General features: G+C 36.0%; 3 protein-coding genes across 5 annotated transcripts in view; 1 reads left to right on the forward strand and 2 right to left on the reverse strand.

The window, feature by feature from the left end:
• LOC117983752 (transmembrane protease serine 9-like) overlaps positions 1 to 17,358 on the reverse strand; it is a 267,133-nt gene that overhangs the window by 190,975 nt on the left and 58,800 nt on the right. The window lies entirely within an intron of this gene.
• Positions 1 to 17,358, forward strand: part of mim (missing-in-metastasis) — a 142,019-nt gene that overhangs the window by 32,628 nt on the left and 92,033 nt on the right. For all 3 annotated transcript variants that reach the window (XM_034970360.2, XM_034970359.2, XM_069499603.1), the window contains exon 2: positions 17,141 to 17,202. In XM_034970360.2, the coding sequence (XP_034826251.1) occupies positions 17,141 to 17,202 (62 nt within the window). The remainder of the gene's footprint in view (positions 1 to 17,140; positions 17,203 to 17,358) is intronic.
• LOC138402580 (uncharacterized) lies at positions 10,200 to 11,216 on the reverse strand. Its single transcript, XM_069499714.1, has one exon. The coding sequence runs from the start codon at positions 11,214 to 11,216 to the stop codon at positions 10,200 to 10,202; it is 1,017 nt and encodes a 338-aa protein (XP_069355815.1).

Below are 17,358 nucleotides of genomic sequence, written 5' to 3' on the forward strand. Positions count from 1 at the left end.
ATTTACAAAGCCTTTTTGAAGTACGTATTTTTCCGCATGCTCAGTTTTACTTGGATGTTGAAAGTTGAAATAAATCTCTGACAGACGCAAAGGTTAAATACTTCTCTTGTTTGCATACAATTTAAAGTTGTGATTGCTGTAGGGGAAAATATAGTAATAACTGATAAATAATAATTGGTATCTGATCATATAATTTAGCATTTGATTCAGCTTTAAATTGGTAACAATAATATGGTAAAATAGCACGTATGCAAGGCATGTTACGTCTTGATAATTTGATGCCCCTTTTCGTAAACCGAATTATTCCTAAGAATTCTTATTGATGTGTACATACATAAAATTCAACTTTTTAAAAATAAATCTTTACTAGAACTCGATCCTTACCACGCGTAGACGTATTCTATTTCTAGCTGCCTGTGTCTACGCTTTAATCGGGCCCTTCTGTATCGTTGACATTATTGGCTCCCTGCCATCACTACGCAAGGTCCACAGGAAGCGACCTGAATATCTCATACATCGGATCAGGATAGAGTATCCTCGGCTTGATTTAAAGTTATCGAGATTGATGCAGCTCTACTTACCTATGTCTCATCTCATGACAATAGTGAGGGCAAAGAACAAGTTGCTAGGGGTTTTGTAAAACGTGAACCCGATAGATCACTTGATGCAAGTCGCCTTCGGTAGAGGAATATGATGATGCAGTGCAGAGCGTAACATTATAAAATAGTTATATATCTCAAAATTCTGCCAAAAATGTTTTCATTTTTTGTCGCAGTTTTCATTTGTAAAGTGTGATGAATTTTAAAAGCAAGAGGTTCCTGCCTACTTTTTTAGAAGAACCTTAACCAGTTTACACCAGTTGTACATTATTACAGTATGCTTAGTACAAGATTTTATGTCTCACCAACGTTGATAGTATTCGAGTGTCGAAACACTTCAGCGTTATAGTAAACTGGATCCTAACCTGCCTTGTTTTAAAGCTCAAGTTTGTCTACACATCTACAGCCAGCGCTCCAAGCGGAAACGTTGCGAATTTAAAATCAGTAGTGTTGAATTTCTGACTTCAATTCAAGGCTTTTTAGGTCCATTTTACTTTGAGGTTATTGTGTTTCGACTCTCGGAATCTAGCAACGTTGGTGAGACGTAAAACCTTATTAATAAGCATACAAGTTCGTATGTTATGCATATTTCACGGCTTATTATAACGCCGTTCGCAGAATATGTTGACATCAAACCGCAGGGTGTTATTTATTATGCTTGTTGCCATCGTTGCGCCGAAAATATTGGCGACATTTTTAAGATTTAAACAAAACAAACTGTGTTTCTGTATGTACATTGTACATGGGTTAAAAAATCTTTGCTGTGCTTTAGGAATGAAGGTTCAACATTTATAGTATTTTATTTGCACACAGTTACAATTTATTTTGTCTATTGTAACAAATACTAATAATATTTAAATTAATTTGACCTTCTGCCTGTACACATTGGTCAATTGAAAGTGCAGTATTATTGGACGCAACGCTCAAAGTATAGTGTGCATAACATTGACCTTCTAGTAAGTGTTCTTTTCACGAGTGGTCAGTTAACAAAACGGTGTGTTTAAGAAATTAGGCTTTGGTAGATAATATTTCTCTAGAAAAGGTGCGTTTATCAATCTGGAGTGAAAGGGTGTTATGACTAGGAAATGTTCAGCTTCTGTATTATTCCACTAATTGTGGTTTAATGGGATTCTAGTGCATTAATGGGATTATTAAAGAGTTGAAGGTCAGTGGCTTTCGGTACTTTCGGTGCAATGAAGTTGGGTTTAATGGTATCTGAAACCTTAACTACATAATATCTTAAAATAGATTACTGAATCCTAATTGAACCTTTTAAATTTTTAAATCGATTCATAATTTAGTAGAATCTGGGGGCACGGTAGTGCCCCCGCCAAGTCGAGCATCAGCTTTATTGAAAGTGGACATAAACACGTCAAATCAATAGAGCTATTAATTTTAGTGCATGTCTTGTAGTGCTCAATTAGATTGACGAAAGCTTTTGCTTTTGCAACTAATAAGACATCCAAATACACACACCTGTTTACTAAGATTTCGTAGTTTGCACAATGCACATTCTTGTGCTTCTTTTGAGCCAGGTCAATATAGTCAACATTGTGGCATGTTATAAATAGAAACATTCATTTTGCAGCATGCGGCGGCCCTTTTTATACCGAGACAATATCATGCTGTAGAATTGGTAGGGTCTGCATTCTGTCGACGATTCTTGCTACAATTTAAATGCCGCCCTATGGCATGCCGCAATGTCGCACTATGTTGCTCTGGCGTAAATGAAGAAAAAATAAAAACTGAATTTTTGAAGTAACGTCAATCATCATTTTCATTTGACGAGACAATTAACCGTTAATTCCATAAAGTCGCCTACATTACTCATTCAAAAAATTGAAGGTCAAGTTGAGCATGAATCAAAGTAGGTCGACCTGTACTTACCTACTCGTTCAGTTATTTCGTAACGCATAATTTGCTAGATAGAGTTGTTTGGCACTTTTGTCTGTAAGTAATTGACATCAATGCATTTTTATTTCTTAATTTGAATATGTTGCCGTTAAATGTTTTAATACCTACCTACAAGATTATTATTAAACTATAGGATGCCCCGCATGCCCGCACAGCCCCCGCGCTAATCCGGTGCGGGCGAGTGCGGGTGATGTGCGGGTGTGCGGGGCGTCCCCTGCCTCATACCCCGATTGGCATCTCGACCTGTCGCGTAATATAGATTATTTTATTGTAGACGCAACTGAACAACCATATACTTAGGTAATGACTGCCTAGCGAAAATAATGAAGATTTCTGGTTGCTATTATTTAATTTTTAATAGAAATTCAGCTATTTTATTAAAGCTACTGAAGCTAATGTTAGCAGTTGAAGATGCTGAATTTTTTTCGCCCACAATTGAGATAGTGTGGCGTATATAATGGTGGGCCCTTAAAATAAACATGCTAATTTGAATATTGTCTATAACAATGGCATCAAATTATCTCCTGATTTCGTAATGGTACATTGTAATTCAATCTTCGCATTGGAGGAGTAACTGTGTTTTAACGATACATGTGTTACTTATAGACGTAGATTCTAGATTGGAGTGGATTGAGGGTCTTAAAATAGGGTACGTCTGTCTCTAGAATACAGAGTTGTGTATCTCTAAGTGCCAAGAGGACGATGCCCGCAACTTCGTTCATATGGATTTAGGTTTTTTAGTGTTCCGTGCCTCTAAAGAAAAAAAGGAACCCTTATAGGATATTTTGTTGTCTGTCTATTCGTCTGTCTGTCCGTTCGTCCGTCCGTCAATCGTTGTCGTTTGATTTATCGTGCAAAATGTCGAAAAAATACGACTGTAGTACTCGGTGCGCGAGTCTGACTCGCACTTAGCTGGTTTTTTTTAAATTCTGTGGAAACTCTTTGATTTCCTGAAACCAAAAGTACCCTATGTCCTTTCCCGGGACCTAAGCTATCTCTGTATCGAATTTCGTCAAAATCGGCTCCTGTTGACCATTGAGCTGATCCTAATAATAAATGCAGTCAGTTTATTGATGTTCGGAATAAGAACGTAGCCCAGTCCCTGTTTTTATTTCAAGGTATGCTTATATAATTTTCCTAACCATAAACAAAGCACTCAATTACGACAATCGTGAACTCAAGTAGTGGAAATAGTTATAAGTATACTTGTTACGTAATTAAAGGGCTTAATAAAAACTAATAAATTTAATTTATAAAGATGAATAATATTTAAACAATAATTAAAACAAAGAACTTATACTTAAAGAAACAGAGTAACAGTGTAGAACAGAGTTTGAAAATAGAATGTTTGGATTTTGGGATATCTGGGTTATATATGTGATTTGGAACTGGAGAGGATAATGAATGGTCTAAAGGACGAGGGCGAGATTTGGTTTGTTTACATAATAATGATTTGTTTACAATATAATGGAGTACATTTTAAAATAGGCTTATTTACTAATGTGAGGTTTAAAGGTTATAGATAGGTACAATTATAGGTTAGTAGGTATAGTTAGATATATTATTAAATTATATTGAGTTAGTACAGTTTATCTCTAATACTTAGGTATAGCTTAGGTATAGAAGTACTTAATATGGAGATATGGAGGTTATCTAACACCTCCCCTCTTAGAATAAAGATCGGGCCTTTGGAGTGCGCGATCTTGGGTTAGTTGTTGGTAGGTCTTCTTCTTCTTCTTCGTCTTTGGAAACTGCATTCGTGATGATCGTGGCCATTGGGATAGTTTGATGCTGACGAGAATTGTCGAAACAGTTGTTGAAAATTTGAATGCAACCTCTGGATTGCAGATCTCGATCTGGTTGGTTTTGGTTTCGAAGGCAGAAGCGGCGCCAGGGACAACATTTATATTATATTAGGAAAATGAGCATAGATGTGCCCAGTGCCATAGTGGCAAAAGAGTATTTGGTATTGGAATCACTATGATTGAAGGAGTTTTGATACTCCTTTAGAAGTTGTTTTTGTACTTTGATTTGATCCTTGATGATGTACAGCGAATTCAGTGGTATGTGTCTTGTTCTGCATTCAATGTCACAAATGTTGCGTAGAATCTGCATCTTGTTTCGATGAAATGATTTTAGAGTCTTCAGAGATCTTTTGATGTTCAATTTAAATTTTAGTGAAAATATCCATCGGTTATTTTTAAGCGTTTTAAAAGTGTTGCTATTTTTTGAGAATAATTGAATTGGCAATTTATTGGTAGTTCTTTTTGTTGCTTGTAGAATCTTCTTTCAGGTAAGTACGACGATCTTGCATCTTTCCGGAAGCTTGTAGACACGCAGCGTTGCCGTGTCGTAGAAGTGGCAAGTTATGTTTGCTCGAGGAAAGGAAGGTAGAATAAAAGAGGAATTGGAATGATTAAAAGGAATGGAATATAATGTTATATTATGATAATATAAATTAATTTGAATAAAATTGTAAAACCTAAATTAACTTAAAGAGATTTGTGTATAATATTAGAGTTATAGATTCTATAAAGTTGTAGTATTGTGTAAAGTGTTATGTATTTTTGAAGCAATTATATTGATGAAGCTTTTCATGTGATTATAATTAAAAAAAACATATTGATGGATACGGTAAAATAATAGATGGGCAGATTGTGCTCGATTCAATAGACAATATGCTTGTTGTAATAATATCTAAAACTATTTTTGGGCCAATTGTAAATTTTAGGATTTAGAAGATATAGTCGATATTCGTTTTAATTATAATGAGTTAAAAATGATTTCATTAGTTTGATTTAAGTATGATCTAAATATTCGCAAATAGAATACTTAGGTATTTGTCGTACAAAATTCTTAAAATAGTTTTAATCGAAGTTCAAATAGAAGTATTAATTTGTGATTACAAGTTTAGAATTCATTTATAATATAGAATATAATTTAGCATAAAACGTTAGGAGTGTATGAATTTTTAAATTTATTGATATAGAAGTTTTTCACAAAGATGTAGAGTTTGTACAAGAATAAATTTAAGTAAAGATAAAATTGTAAAACTGAAGTATGGGTATTCATGATTTCAGCGAATTTGGTATTGAAATGTCGTGTTTCATTATTTCGTTGATTTCGTGGGATAGGATTGGCCATCACCAAATGATACGACCTGAAAAACATTATTCTTTTATACGACTTAGAAATTATTTTATTTTTTTTTGAATTAGAGAGTTTAGAAGTATAAAAGATTTGGTAAAATTGTATAATTTGTAAATAGAAATTTGTAAAATAATATTATTTTAATTGTATAAACTATATGTATAAATCTATCTAAAACTATCTAATATATAAATTAAAACTAGGTATCAAGTTGATCATTGCAATCCTGTAAAGGTCTTAAGCGATTGCCGTGAACTAATTGGTTTCTACCAGATTTCCTTATAATGTAATTTTCGTTGAACCCTTTTCTTGCAATTTCGTATGGTCCTTCCCATTTGCTATCTAGATTATTAGGATTAGGTACGCGGAGCATAACTTTATCGCCTAATTGAAAATCAGCTATGTTTTTGATGTTATTGTCATAGCGTATTTTAGCTCTATCTTTCATGCTGTTAAGGTTTCTTTGAGCTATGTCACGAGATATTTTAAGACGTTCGTTAAGGTCGTTAAGGTAGTCACTTGTTGTGTACTCGCGCGAGTCTTTAAGGGTATAAAGCAAACGAGGTTTATATCCGAATAGGAGTTCATGAGGTGTGAAGCCTGTCGACTGATTCAGTGAGGTATTATGGCACATTATTGCAAGTGGTACGATTTGATCCCAATTGTGGGACCTTTTTGTAGAGTACATGCGTATATGGTCTCTGAGTACTGCATGGAATCGTTCTAATGCGCCGTTTGTTTGTGGATGATATGCTGTGCTGAACGTGTGTTGTGAGCCTAATAATTTCATTAGCTGTTTCAGGATATTATTGACAAATTCACCACCTTGGTCTGAATGAAAACGTTTTGGGATGCCATAATGTTGGCAGAAGGTTAGAAGGGATTTAGCGACAGTGATTGCTTGTTTATCGGGAATGGGATAAGCTTGGACGAATCTAGTTAAGTCGTCTTGTAAGGTCAGTATGTATTTGTTAGAGTCACCTGTAATGTCAGAGTAAGAAACTAAATCGATGGTAACTCGTTCGAATGGTTCTGTAGAAGAGGTTGTTATAACCATGGGAGCTTTGTATGTTTTTCTTTGTATTTTACCACGTTGGCATGTCATACAGTTATTAACATAGTCTTTTATAGTATCAGTCATACCATTCCAAAAATATTCGGATCTGATTTTACGTGTTGTTTCTACTATTCCTCTGTGTCCTGATAAACGGTCATCGTGAAATGTTTTTAGAATTTCAGGGATTTCTTCTGGATTTGGATGTTTAACCTTATTTTCACAAATCGTAATTTCACAGTCATAGGAGTCAGCTAAGTATGCGGTGATGTGTAGTTGTTCGTTGCCTTGTAATTTACATGTTGGGTAATTTTTGAGATCTGGGACGAAAAGTGATTTGCAATTATGTTGTTGTAAACAACTTAGAAGAGTTTTGAAATAACTTTCAGAATCCCATGAGTCGAAATGTGTTGGCCTTGTACAACCGAAAAACATATTTTGTTTGTTATTTGAAACCACTAAATCGACATCGTAAAGTGTTTTGGGTTTTTCTAAATATGGATCTACTTGAGGACATGTTGAGATTGCAGTGTTAAAAAGGTCGTTCTTATCTGACAGTTCGCATGAAATGGGAATAAATATGTCTTTATGTCTGTCGTCTAAGAGATTGTCTGGAGAAATATGGAGATTTGGAGTGTCGAAGCTATAAGTGGAGTTTTCAAAAAAATGAGAGTAATTGATTTGGAGATAATCTTCTGAGAATACTTCAGTAGGTTTTGGATTTTGAGTGGAATTTTGAATGTCGTTATCGTCGAGTGTTGGGTCTACAACATTAGTGTTCATGACAGGGGGTCGTGAAAGCGCATCGGCGTTTGTGTTACTTTTACCTGCTTTATAAATAACTTCGTAGTCAAATTCTTCTAGTTTTAGTCTCCATCTAACGAGACGACTACCTGGGTCTTTTATAGAAAATAACCATGTAAGTGGTTTATGGTCAGTCACAATTTTGAATTTTCTACCGAATAGATAAGGACGGAAATGTTTGACGGCCCAAACAATTGCCAATAATTCGCGCTCTATGGTGGAATAATTTGATTCGGCTTTATTAAGTGTGCGAGATGCATAAGCTATAGGTAGATCTTTGCCTATTGGTCCTTGAGATAGAACTGCGCCGATGGCGTGTATTGAAGCATCAGTGGTTAAAACAAATTCTTTTGTAAAGTCAGGATATTGCAGGATAGGTGGATTAATTAGTAAGTTTTTACACTCTTCGAATGCTTTTTGTTGGGTTTCGCCCCAAATAAAAGGTGTGTCCTTTTTGAGAAGACTAGTAAGTGGTTTAGTTATTTTGCTAAAATTCGAGATGAATCGTCGGTAATAGCCTGTAAGACCTAGAAATGCTTTTATATCTTTGCAGCATTTTGGAACTGGAAAATCTTTGACTGCTTGAATTTTGTCTGGATTGGGTTTTACGCCTTCGCTAGAAATAATGTGACCTAGGTACGCTACTTCACGTCTTAAGAATTCGCATTTGTCAGGTTGGACTTTGAGTTCGTATTTTTGGAGTCTAGAAAATACTTCACAAAGTTTTTGTTCGTGTTCTTGTAGACTTGATGCAAAAACAACAATGTCATCTAGGTATACAAAGCATCTTTCACCTTGTAATCCGCAGAGTACGGAATCCATTACACGTTGGAAGGTGGCAGGAGCATTCTTAAGTCCAAAAGGCATCCTTTTGTACTCGTAATGACCATAGGGTGTATTAAATGCTGTTTTAGGAATGTCTTCGGGTTCGACTTCGAGTTGATGGAATCCTGAGGCAAGATCTAAGGTAGTAAAGTATTGAGAGTGTCCTAATTTGTCTAGAATGTCAGTGATGTTAGGAAGTGGATAGCTGTCACCTACAGTTACGTCGTTTAGTTTGCGGTAGTCTATGACTAAACGCCATTTTTGTTTTCCAGAAGCGTCAAGTTTTTTAGGAACTACCCAGATTGGGCTACTCCAAGGGGATGAACTAGGTTGAATAATATCTTGGTCTAACATTTTCTGGACTTGAGTCTTAACTTCGTTTTCGTGAACTTGTGGGAATCTGTAAGTCTTAGTATGAATGGGCTTGTCAGAGGTTGTAGGTATTCGATGTTTCGTGTGGTTGCTGAATGTGAGAGAGTCGCCTTCAATAAAGAATATGTCTGAAAATTCGGAAACTATTTTGTTTAAAGATTCTGATTCTTCGGAATTTAGATGTTCTTTTCTTACTAACTGCATAACTTTGCTTTGACGGTCTAAAGAGTTCATGTTGTTAATCGTTATAGGTTCTTGGGATGTGTTGTTGTTTGTAATATTATAGTCATTAGTATTAAATGGAACCGCATTAATAATAGGCGTAGTGATTATCTCGTCGTTTTTGTTAGCATTTACACAAGTGATATAGAATGAATTGTTTGTGACATTTACTAATGCGTTAGGAATAACGATGCCATTAGCTAATATTTGTTTCTCAATAATGGCTGTGCCCGAGTCAATGTTATTTGTTTTACATCTAATTATGGTTTCCGTTCGGCTTGCAAGAAATTGTTTATTTGGATCGTAATTAGTGACGGGTTCGTTAAGATAGTGAAGCTTATAGGTTTTATCACGTATGCGCATTGTTTTTGATTTCATGTAAATATTAGCGTTAAACTGTGTCATGAAGTCGTTACCTAAAATACCATCCGCTTTAAGGTTCAAATTGGCTACGTGAAATTTAAACTTTGGGAAGTTGTCTAGAGAAACTTCAGCTGAGCCAAAACTGGTGGTTGATGTTTGCGAGTTAGAAATGCCTATTATAGAGACTTTGTCTAGGTCATTTAGCTGAGCTGTACCTATTTTGTCTTGTCTCAATATTGAAATTCCTGCACCAGTGTCAATTAATAGAATTACGGGTTGATTTTCTATTTGGAATGTGCAATGTAATAAGTTCTCGGGAGGTACGTCATTTAGAGGCGATACGGAGTAGGATTGAATAGGGTTTGAATCGGTAGGAATAGTATTCTGAGGTTTTGGGTTAGGTTTAGGTTTGGGTTTAGGCTTTGAATGGTATCGTGATTTGGTAGATTTACGGGATTTCGTAGGAATAGTGGGTTTGGCATGATTTTTTGAGAAATTGGTGAAATCAGTGGAAATGGTAGGTTTGGTAACGTTAGTTGGAATAGTAGAACTCGTAGGTATGTTGGATTCGTTGGAAATAGTAGGTTTGTTAGAATTAGTAGGTTTTGCGGAGCTCGCAGATTTAGTATTGTTGAAAGATTCGGAGTTAGTAATTACATCAGTACTGCGGGTTTGGGGCTGGTTACCCTGTTCGTGAGTTACCGATTTTGATTGAAATTCAGATACAGTGTTCGAGGATATTGAATCTTGGTTGGTTTGCGTAGATGCATCTTTGTATTGTCTCCCATAGACTGGCGATGCGTCATTGATTTCCTTAGAGGCAGTTATATTGTGTCCCCGATGGACTGGATTTTGGAAACTGCGACTAAGACTTTGTTTGGGCAGAGTAGGTCTGCTTACCATTTGAGTTGGAAATTCTCTAGGTTCAAACTCGGTGTTGGAGTTTGGATCATTGAGCAGGAGGCTGAAGCGATTTCCGACGAGCTGCTCATTTCGTTGGTCGCTTCGCAGTTTAAATTATTTGCATAAGCTGGAGGAGCTGGTAGGGCACGTTGTATTAGTGGGCGTGTCTGTGCCGAAGGGGTTGGTAAGGCTCGTTGTGTTGACGGGCGCGTTTGTGCCAGAGAGGCTGGCAACGTGTTTCGTATGAGGGAGTCCGACTGGATATTATTGCGCAAGTTATTGTTATATGCTCTTTTGCGACATTCAGATATTAGATGACCTGGATTTTTGCAATAGTTACAGGTTTTCGTATTTGATGGGTATGAATTATAAATTGTACGAGGATTAGGAACGATTTGAGTTCGTTGTAAGCTGGGTTTATGTTGATTCGTGTTATTTTTAAATAAGGATTGCCTAGCTGTGTTCATAGCTCGTATTTTTTCTTCTTCTATGGCAAAACGCCCAGCTACAGTTAGGTTTCGGAAACCTCGCGTTCTTAGCATCGTACCTATTTCGGAGCTAATGCCGTTAACGAAGACGCTTAAGGCGGTCTCTTCTGTTGTTGCCATCCGACCTAATAACGTATTGTCTTTGATTTCGGTATTTAGTTTTTCAACTATTTTGCTTCGGCATAAGTCGACTCTGTGGAAGAAGTCGGTTATGCTTTCAGCTGGTTTTTGGAACATCGACTGTAGTTCTAAATTGAGATGTGAAATCGTCTTGACATTGGAGAATTTCTCAATAAGGTAGGACTTAAGGTCTTCCCATGACGTATATTGTTTAGAGTGGACATCGGAAGCACATGTACCCGTTATGTTATTTAGTGCATAGACGAGTAGGATTTGTTCCTTCTCGGCGTCTGCTAGAAGAAATGCAGAGTCACAAGACCGGACAAATCTGTAGATTTGTTGTGATTCTGCGGTGTCGAATGTTGGGATGAGTTTTAATAACGTGTTAATTTCTAGAGGCATTGTGTTTGTGTCCTGTATCGGCGATTGAGATAAGTTGGGATATAGAGAGTTGGTGTATGGTTCGTTTTTTATGGATTTAGGCATGTAGAAATAGGATAAATAGATATAAAATAGTACACACAAGGAAAAAAATAGGAATTGAGCAGACAAATTAAGCCACTTACCACAGTAACATCAAGATGAGGAGCATTGCGTTCGGCGACATTTGTTAAAAGCTTGCAGCTACCGTACGTTTTGAGCTATTGTCTCTTGACGCACGTTCTTGTCGTCTTAAATTTGCACAATTAATTTAATTTGTTACGCAATAATCCTACCGAACTGCGCCAATTTGTTACGTAATTAAAGGGCTTAATAAAAACTAATAAATTTAATTTATAAAGATGAATAATATTTAAACAATAATTAAAACAAAGAACTTATACTTAAAGAAACAGAGTAACAGTGTAGAACAGAGTTTGAAAATAGAATGTTTGGATTTTGGGATATCTGGGTTATATATGTGATTTGGAACTGGAGAGGATAATGAATGGTCTAAAGGACGAGGGCGAGATTTGGTTTGTTTACAATATAATGGAGTACATTTTAAAATAGGCTTATTTACTAATGTGAGGTTTAAAGGTTATAGATAGGTACAATTATAGGTTAGTAGGTATAGTTAGATATATTATTAAATTATATTGAGTTAGTACAGTTTATCTCTAATACTTAGGTATAGCTTAGGTATAGAAGTACTTAATATGGAGATATGGAGGTTATCTAACATACTTCGTTAAAGGTTAACGTTCCGATTTTGATCTGGTAGTGTTTATGGCAACATAAATATCCCCAGACGCGGGTGAAGTGTTTCTGGTTTCATAACAGTTGCATCTTTATAATTAAACGTTTCACAATATACCTATTTAAATGTAACTATTATCGGCTTCAAATCTCTCTGTCGCTTATAATCATACTAGCTGATGCCCGCGACTTCGTCCGCGTGGAATTAGGTTTTTAAAAAATCCCGTGGGAACTCTTTGATTTTCCGGGCCTATGTCACTCTCCAGGTCTTTATCTATACCCATGCAAAAATCACGTCAATCCGTTGCACCGTTGCGACGTGATTGAAGGACAAACCAACAAACAAACACTTTCGCATTTATAATAAGGGTACTGAAGGATCGCAATCCATATTATGAAGATGATCAAAGAAAAGGTGGAAGGATTGCGTGAAAGGCGATATCTGTGTAAAAGGGGTGGATAATGCGTTGACGGATGACAGAAGAGAGTAGAAGAACAAGACATGTTGTGCCGACCCCACGTAATGTGGGATAAAGACAAGAAGTAGAGTAGTAGTCGACTGGAGAAGTAGTTTTTTCCCTGTGTTGGCTAGTAGGCACTTTGATATGGTTCGACAAGAGTCCCAGTCCTTTTAAGGTCCTTTAGATTAAGAATCCTTCAAGGTTTGTCTCAATGGACCTCCTCCAGGTTTGCTCGACCAGGAACTTTCCTACAGTACGCGATTAGTTGAGATGGCAATCAGGATGGGCACGCCCCGCACATTCGCACAGTCCCCGCGCTAACCTGGTGTGGGATAGCGCGGGTGATACGCGAGTATGCGTGGCGTCCTCATACCCCGATTGCCATCTCGACCTGTCGTGAACTATACTAATCGAGTATGATCTCCAACGAAGAGAAGCAAGAACTCCCAAGTTATAACTACAGATGAGAAGTTTTATTTAAGTCCAGTGGCTTCGATTAAGTATCTAAAGCATGTGCTTTAGTTACTAGTTGTACTATAACAGCCTTGTAGACGAATGAACTTATAGCTAAACACAAATCCATGAACACGCTTTAAATTTTGATTTTATAATAAACTTACAAGTAATAAGTAATTGCTTAGTATGCGTGGAAGTGCTTGAGATAAGTATTTTATTTCAATGTAAATGATGTATTAAGTAAGTACCTATATTATCTAAGTACTTGAGTAGTAATTTCTTGTTGCAACGAGGGCGGCATGCAGCCTTTATAAGAGCAGATGGATCGACCCAAAAGGTCCAAAGCCATTTCGTCATCGACCTACGCTCCTTTCGTTTCGCAAGCTACTTGCCTAATGGTGCATGGTGCACAAATTATTGTTACTCGTCTGAATTATCATTTCGCTGTTATCTTCTAACCCTCCTACAAATAAACCTGGAATAACGGTGGAATAGTTATACTCTGTTTTGTCTTTTTCCTTCAAATGTCAAATTACTGATGACAGAGAAAGACAAAACAGAGTATAACTATTCCACCGCTATTCCAGGTTTATTTGTTAGAGGGTAAATATATAAAAGGAAAAGCTGACTGATTGACTGATCGATCAACACACAACTCAAACTACTGGACAAATCGGGCTGAATTTTCGCACCCAGATAGCTATTATGACGTAGACATCCGCTTAGATTTTGAAAATTTAACCCCTAAGGGGGTAAAATTTGGGTTTGAAATTTGTATTGTCCACGCGGATGAGGTCGCGGACATAAGCTAGGTTTTACATATAGTATTCAATTTTAATTCTTTATTTATAGCTTATAGTTTTTAGCATTTTAGGAATTGATCTATGAAACGAGAAGTTAACGCTTTTATGACAGAGGAATCCGAGATGTCGATTTTGAAAAATAATCGGTCCACACGGCTAGACTAGTAGGGGTGAAGAGAAGGGAATAGAGAGTGCTCAACCAATGGTTGCATATCAAAATGTTTGTATTGTCTATGTGAAGGTATATGAGAGTGAGAGCGAATAGCTTTAGGTAATTATCTCCCATGGCGACGGTGTCGATGACAATTTTTTCACATTCTCTCCGGATCCGACCGAAAACTAACTTCGCTTCAAAAGTCGTGACAGAAATTTTGAATTTCTCTGGCCACCGCTTTTAAGCTTCATTTCATGTTCTACGTGTACGGTGTTGGTAGGTAAGGTTCACTTGACGCTCTTTCTTCGTTTATACTGCTATCCACAAAATTACTTTCTAAGGATAATTTCCATGTAGACTATGTACCTACCTGGTGAAATATTTCGGTCACGAAATACATGTCACTGTGATATCGAACGAGACTGTCCCACAGTTTATTGATATTTTAGTCACGTAGGTAATCGGCAACATCACTTCCAGCCTACGTCTGCCTCTCAGTCTAATACTCGTAGTTCAACGAGTTTCAATGAAAGGCCTTTGTTGCACATTTTCTTTAGATTCACGAGCTTTATATCTACAACTTTAGGAAAACTTATTGATGTCTACTGGAGTTTGATCTTTATTTATTATACGCTTAGGGTTTGATAAGTTCTTAAAAATATTATATTTATACGATGTTATTGCCAATCGATTCTGACCTTTAAAACAATGTTATTCTTAGTACTTCGAAGCTTTTTAATAAGATACGATGGATAGCTTTCTATCGGCTACCGCAATGTTTGATTTTATGAAAGCAGTGCCGAGTGTTATCTAGATATTATAATACCATTCAGTACCTACTGATAAATAATTAAACTGAAAATAGTTTAGTTCTGAAGATGCAATTTCAGTCAGTTATTAACGTAATATTGACATGCAGTATGCTCCTTAGAAGTTACTGTTATTTTCATTAAAAAATCGTAATTCTAATGTTATAACTGTGGCAAATTGCAATTTGCTAGTGTTAGGTGTCATAATCATTCATGACACTAGTGTGCCGCGATTAGTGGCGTAAACAGACACCTAACACTAGCAAACATACATATACATAGGTATTGTATGATAGGCAGGAGAGATGTTCATTGTTCAGCTCTACTTAATTGAAGAAGTTTCGGGACTAACCGCCGATCTCAGACTGGCTTAATCGTTACTTACGTTACTCACTTGCCAAATTTCATAATTATAGGTCAACGGGATTATAGACAAACGGACAGACAGACATCAAAGTGATCCTATAAAATTTCCTTTTGAGGTAAAGAACCCTAAAAAGTTGTAATTCAATTATTTTTTATCTCAAGGTGGGCCGAGAAGTGATTTTCTGAAGTGAATAATGTCGGTGCCAACTGCTCATTTTCTCGCAAGCAGCAAGCAATAATTCCGTGGTAACGGTTGAAAATAACTCAAGGCGCCTGCGTCGGTGGCCTAACGGAAATTTATTGGGTTAATTAATTTTGCTGTGAATTAGGTTAATTTAGATTATAGCATTTTGCAACGACTCAAGTCCAAAATGATTTGTAAGAAGTTCGAAAATTAGCTAAAAAGAAATTGAGACATCTTTTTGTCCTGATTTTTTTTGTCACTCTTGATTCTTGACTGTATTATTATACTTTATATTATATACTAAGCTACGGGTCCCTCGATGGGCGAGTCTGACTCGCACTCGAAGAGTATGAAAGTGATGAGAATTTTTCAACAAGATTTATTTTTACAAGTTTTAGAAACTAATAAATCTGTATCTGTGGTTTGCCAGATTTCGCCTAAAAAGTCTAGTTTTAAAGTTATGTACGGGTTTAAAGATTTGTATGTAAATCCTTGAGCCTCAACTTTAAAACAAAATATTTTAACGGGAATCTGGATAACCACAGACAGATTCTAGAACGTATTTACAAAATTTAATTGAGTTTGATTGGCAATATTCAAATGAGAGCTGGGCTAAGTTTGTTTAGATCGCACTACGAATACAAAAAAACCCATTACCTAAGTGGAGATGTCATTTGTTACTCAGTTTTATATATTGATATGTGCGAATTTATGTGACATCGGTATATGCGAATTATATTGGTGTAATTGGTGAAGAACTGAATTGGGTAGTATTAAACCGAGCAGAACAATAAAATAACACGAAAGGATCAATATTAAGAAAATATTCAAAAAAATACCGATTCTCGTAGCATCGGCAATATCAAGAGGAGTCCCTAATCCCGATGATCCTTTTACCTTTTTTTCAATAATTGAGTTATATCCGGCACACTTCCCGACATTTAGGATCTTCGCTGTAATTTAATTTTTCCGTCATTTCCCAGCGTAATATTGCCGTAACGAATTTTGTAGCCAGTTAGTGTCCTGATGGTACTGAAATTGCGTTATGCTGATATTAATACGCGCTTAGGTACTCTTAAAGGCCATCAGGCATGTACATTTTTCAAAAGGGATACCTATCTGAATTATGAACTCACTCTTGAGTACTTATCACTACCCATATTATAAATGCGAAAGTGTGTTTGTTTGTTGGGTTTGTTTGTTGGATTTGTTAGTTTGTCCTTGAATCGCGTCGCAATAAGCAAATAAGTTCCTATGTTAATTTGCAGAAAATTCCTTTTTAAACTTCACTTTTTCACTTTCGCACAGACTTTTTTAAACTTCTTACCATTCTCATTTGTGTATGTTAAACATAACATCGGTTGTCATGTCATGCCCTTGGCATGAATTTTATAGCTACTTATTTCTGTAGGACTATAGGTCAACGTAGTTCATTACCAACTAAACATCAATTGAGACATACTAAAATCAACTGTATTACGTCGTGTCTTAGCATTGTATTGCTTAACTCCTGAAAACCTTAAAAGTGTCCCTCCACTAGAAATCAATTAAAGCCAACGCTATCAATGTTTGTCTATGAATACCTACCATAACATTATTGATTGCCTTCAAGAACATTGGTAACTTGTTGGTCTACTTTGAATTTTTATATAGATTTTTCCAATTTCCCTGTGGCAAACAGTGTCTATTATAAATTCTCAAGTTGTAAAGTACAAAACTGTTTCTAACATTCTCCTTTGCTTTTTAAATCCTAAAAAATAAGCTCAAAAGTATTTTTAATAGATACATAATTAGAAATCTGCATTTTGATACTCTTTGTGCTCTCGTCCTTTTCCTTTTTAAGTATGTCTTATTTCTTTTTTATATATATGTCGTATATTCGGCCGTATTTAATATTTTTATTTATTGTTACAGAGCAGTTCTCCGATGTGGGAGGAGTTTATATCCAAGGCAACCAAACTTCACTCCGCTTTAAAGTGAGTACGGCTTAGCTTCAAGTTATATGTAATATTTAAAGAAAAGTTATTTTCTTATCGAGAGACTGTATAGTTTTTCTTTGAATTACGTTGACTCTTTTATTAAACCTTATGCCGTTTCTAGTGTAAAAAGTTAAACAAATGCTTTGAAATGCA

The sequence above is a fragment of the Maniola hyperantus genome, chromosome 7 (genome assembly GCF_902806685.2).
Source record: "Maniola hyperantus chromosome 7, iAphHyp1.2, whole genome shotgun sequence".
Taxonomy (NCBI): Eukaryota; Metazoa; Arthropoda; class Insecta; order Lepidoptera; family Nymphalidae; genus Maniola; species Maniola hyperantus.

Coding starts and splice junctions, on each gene's coding strand:
- LOC138402580 (XM_069499714.1), bottom strand. CDS start 11,216: ATGCCTCTAGAAATTAACACGTTATTAAAACTCATCCCAACATTCGAC.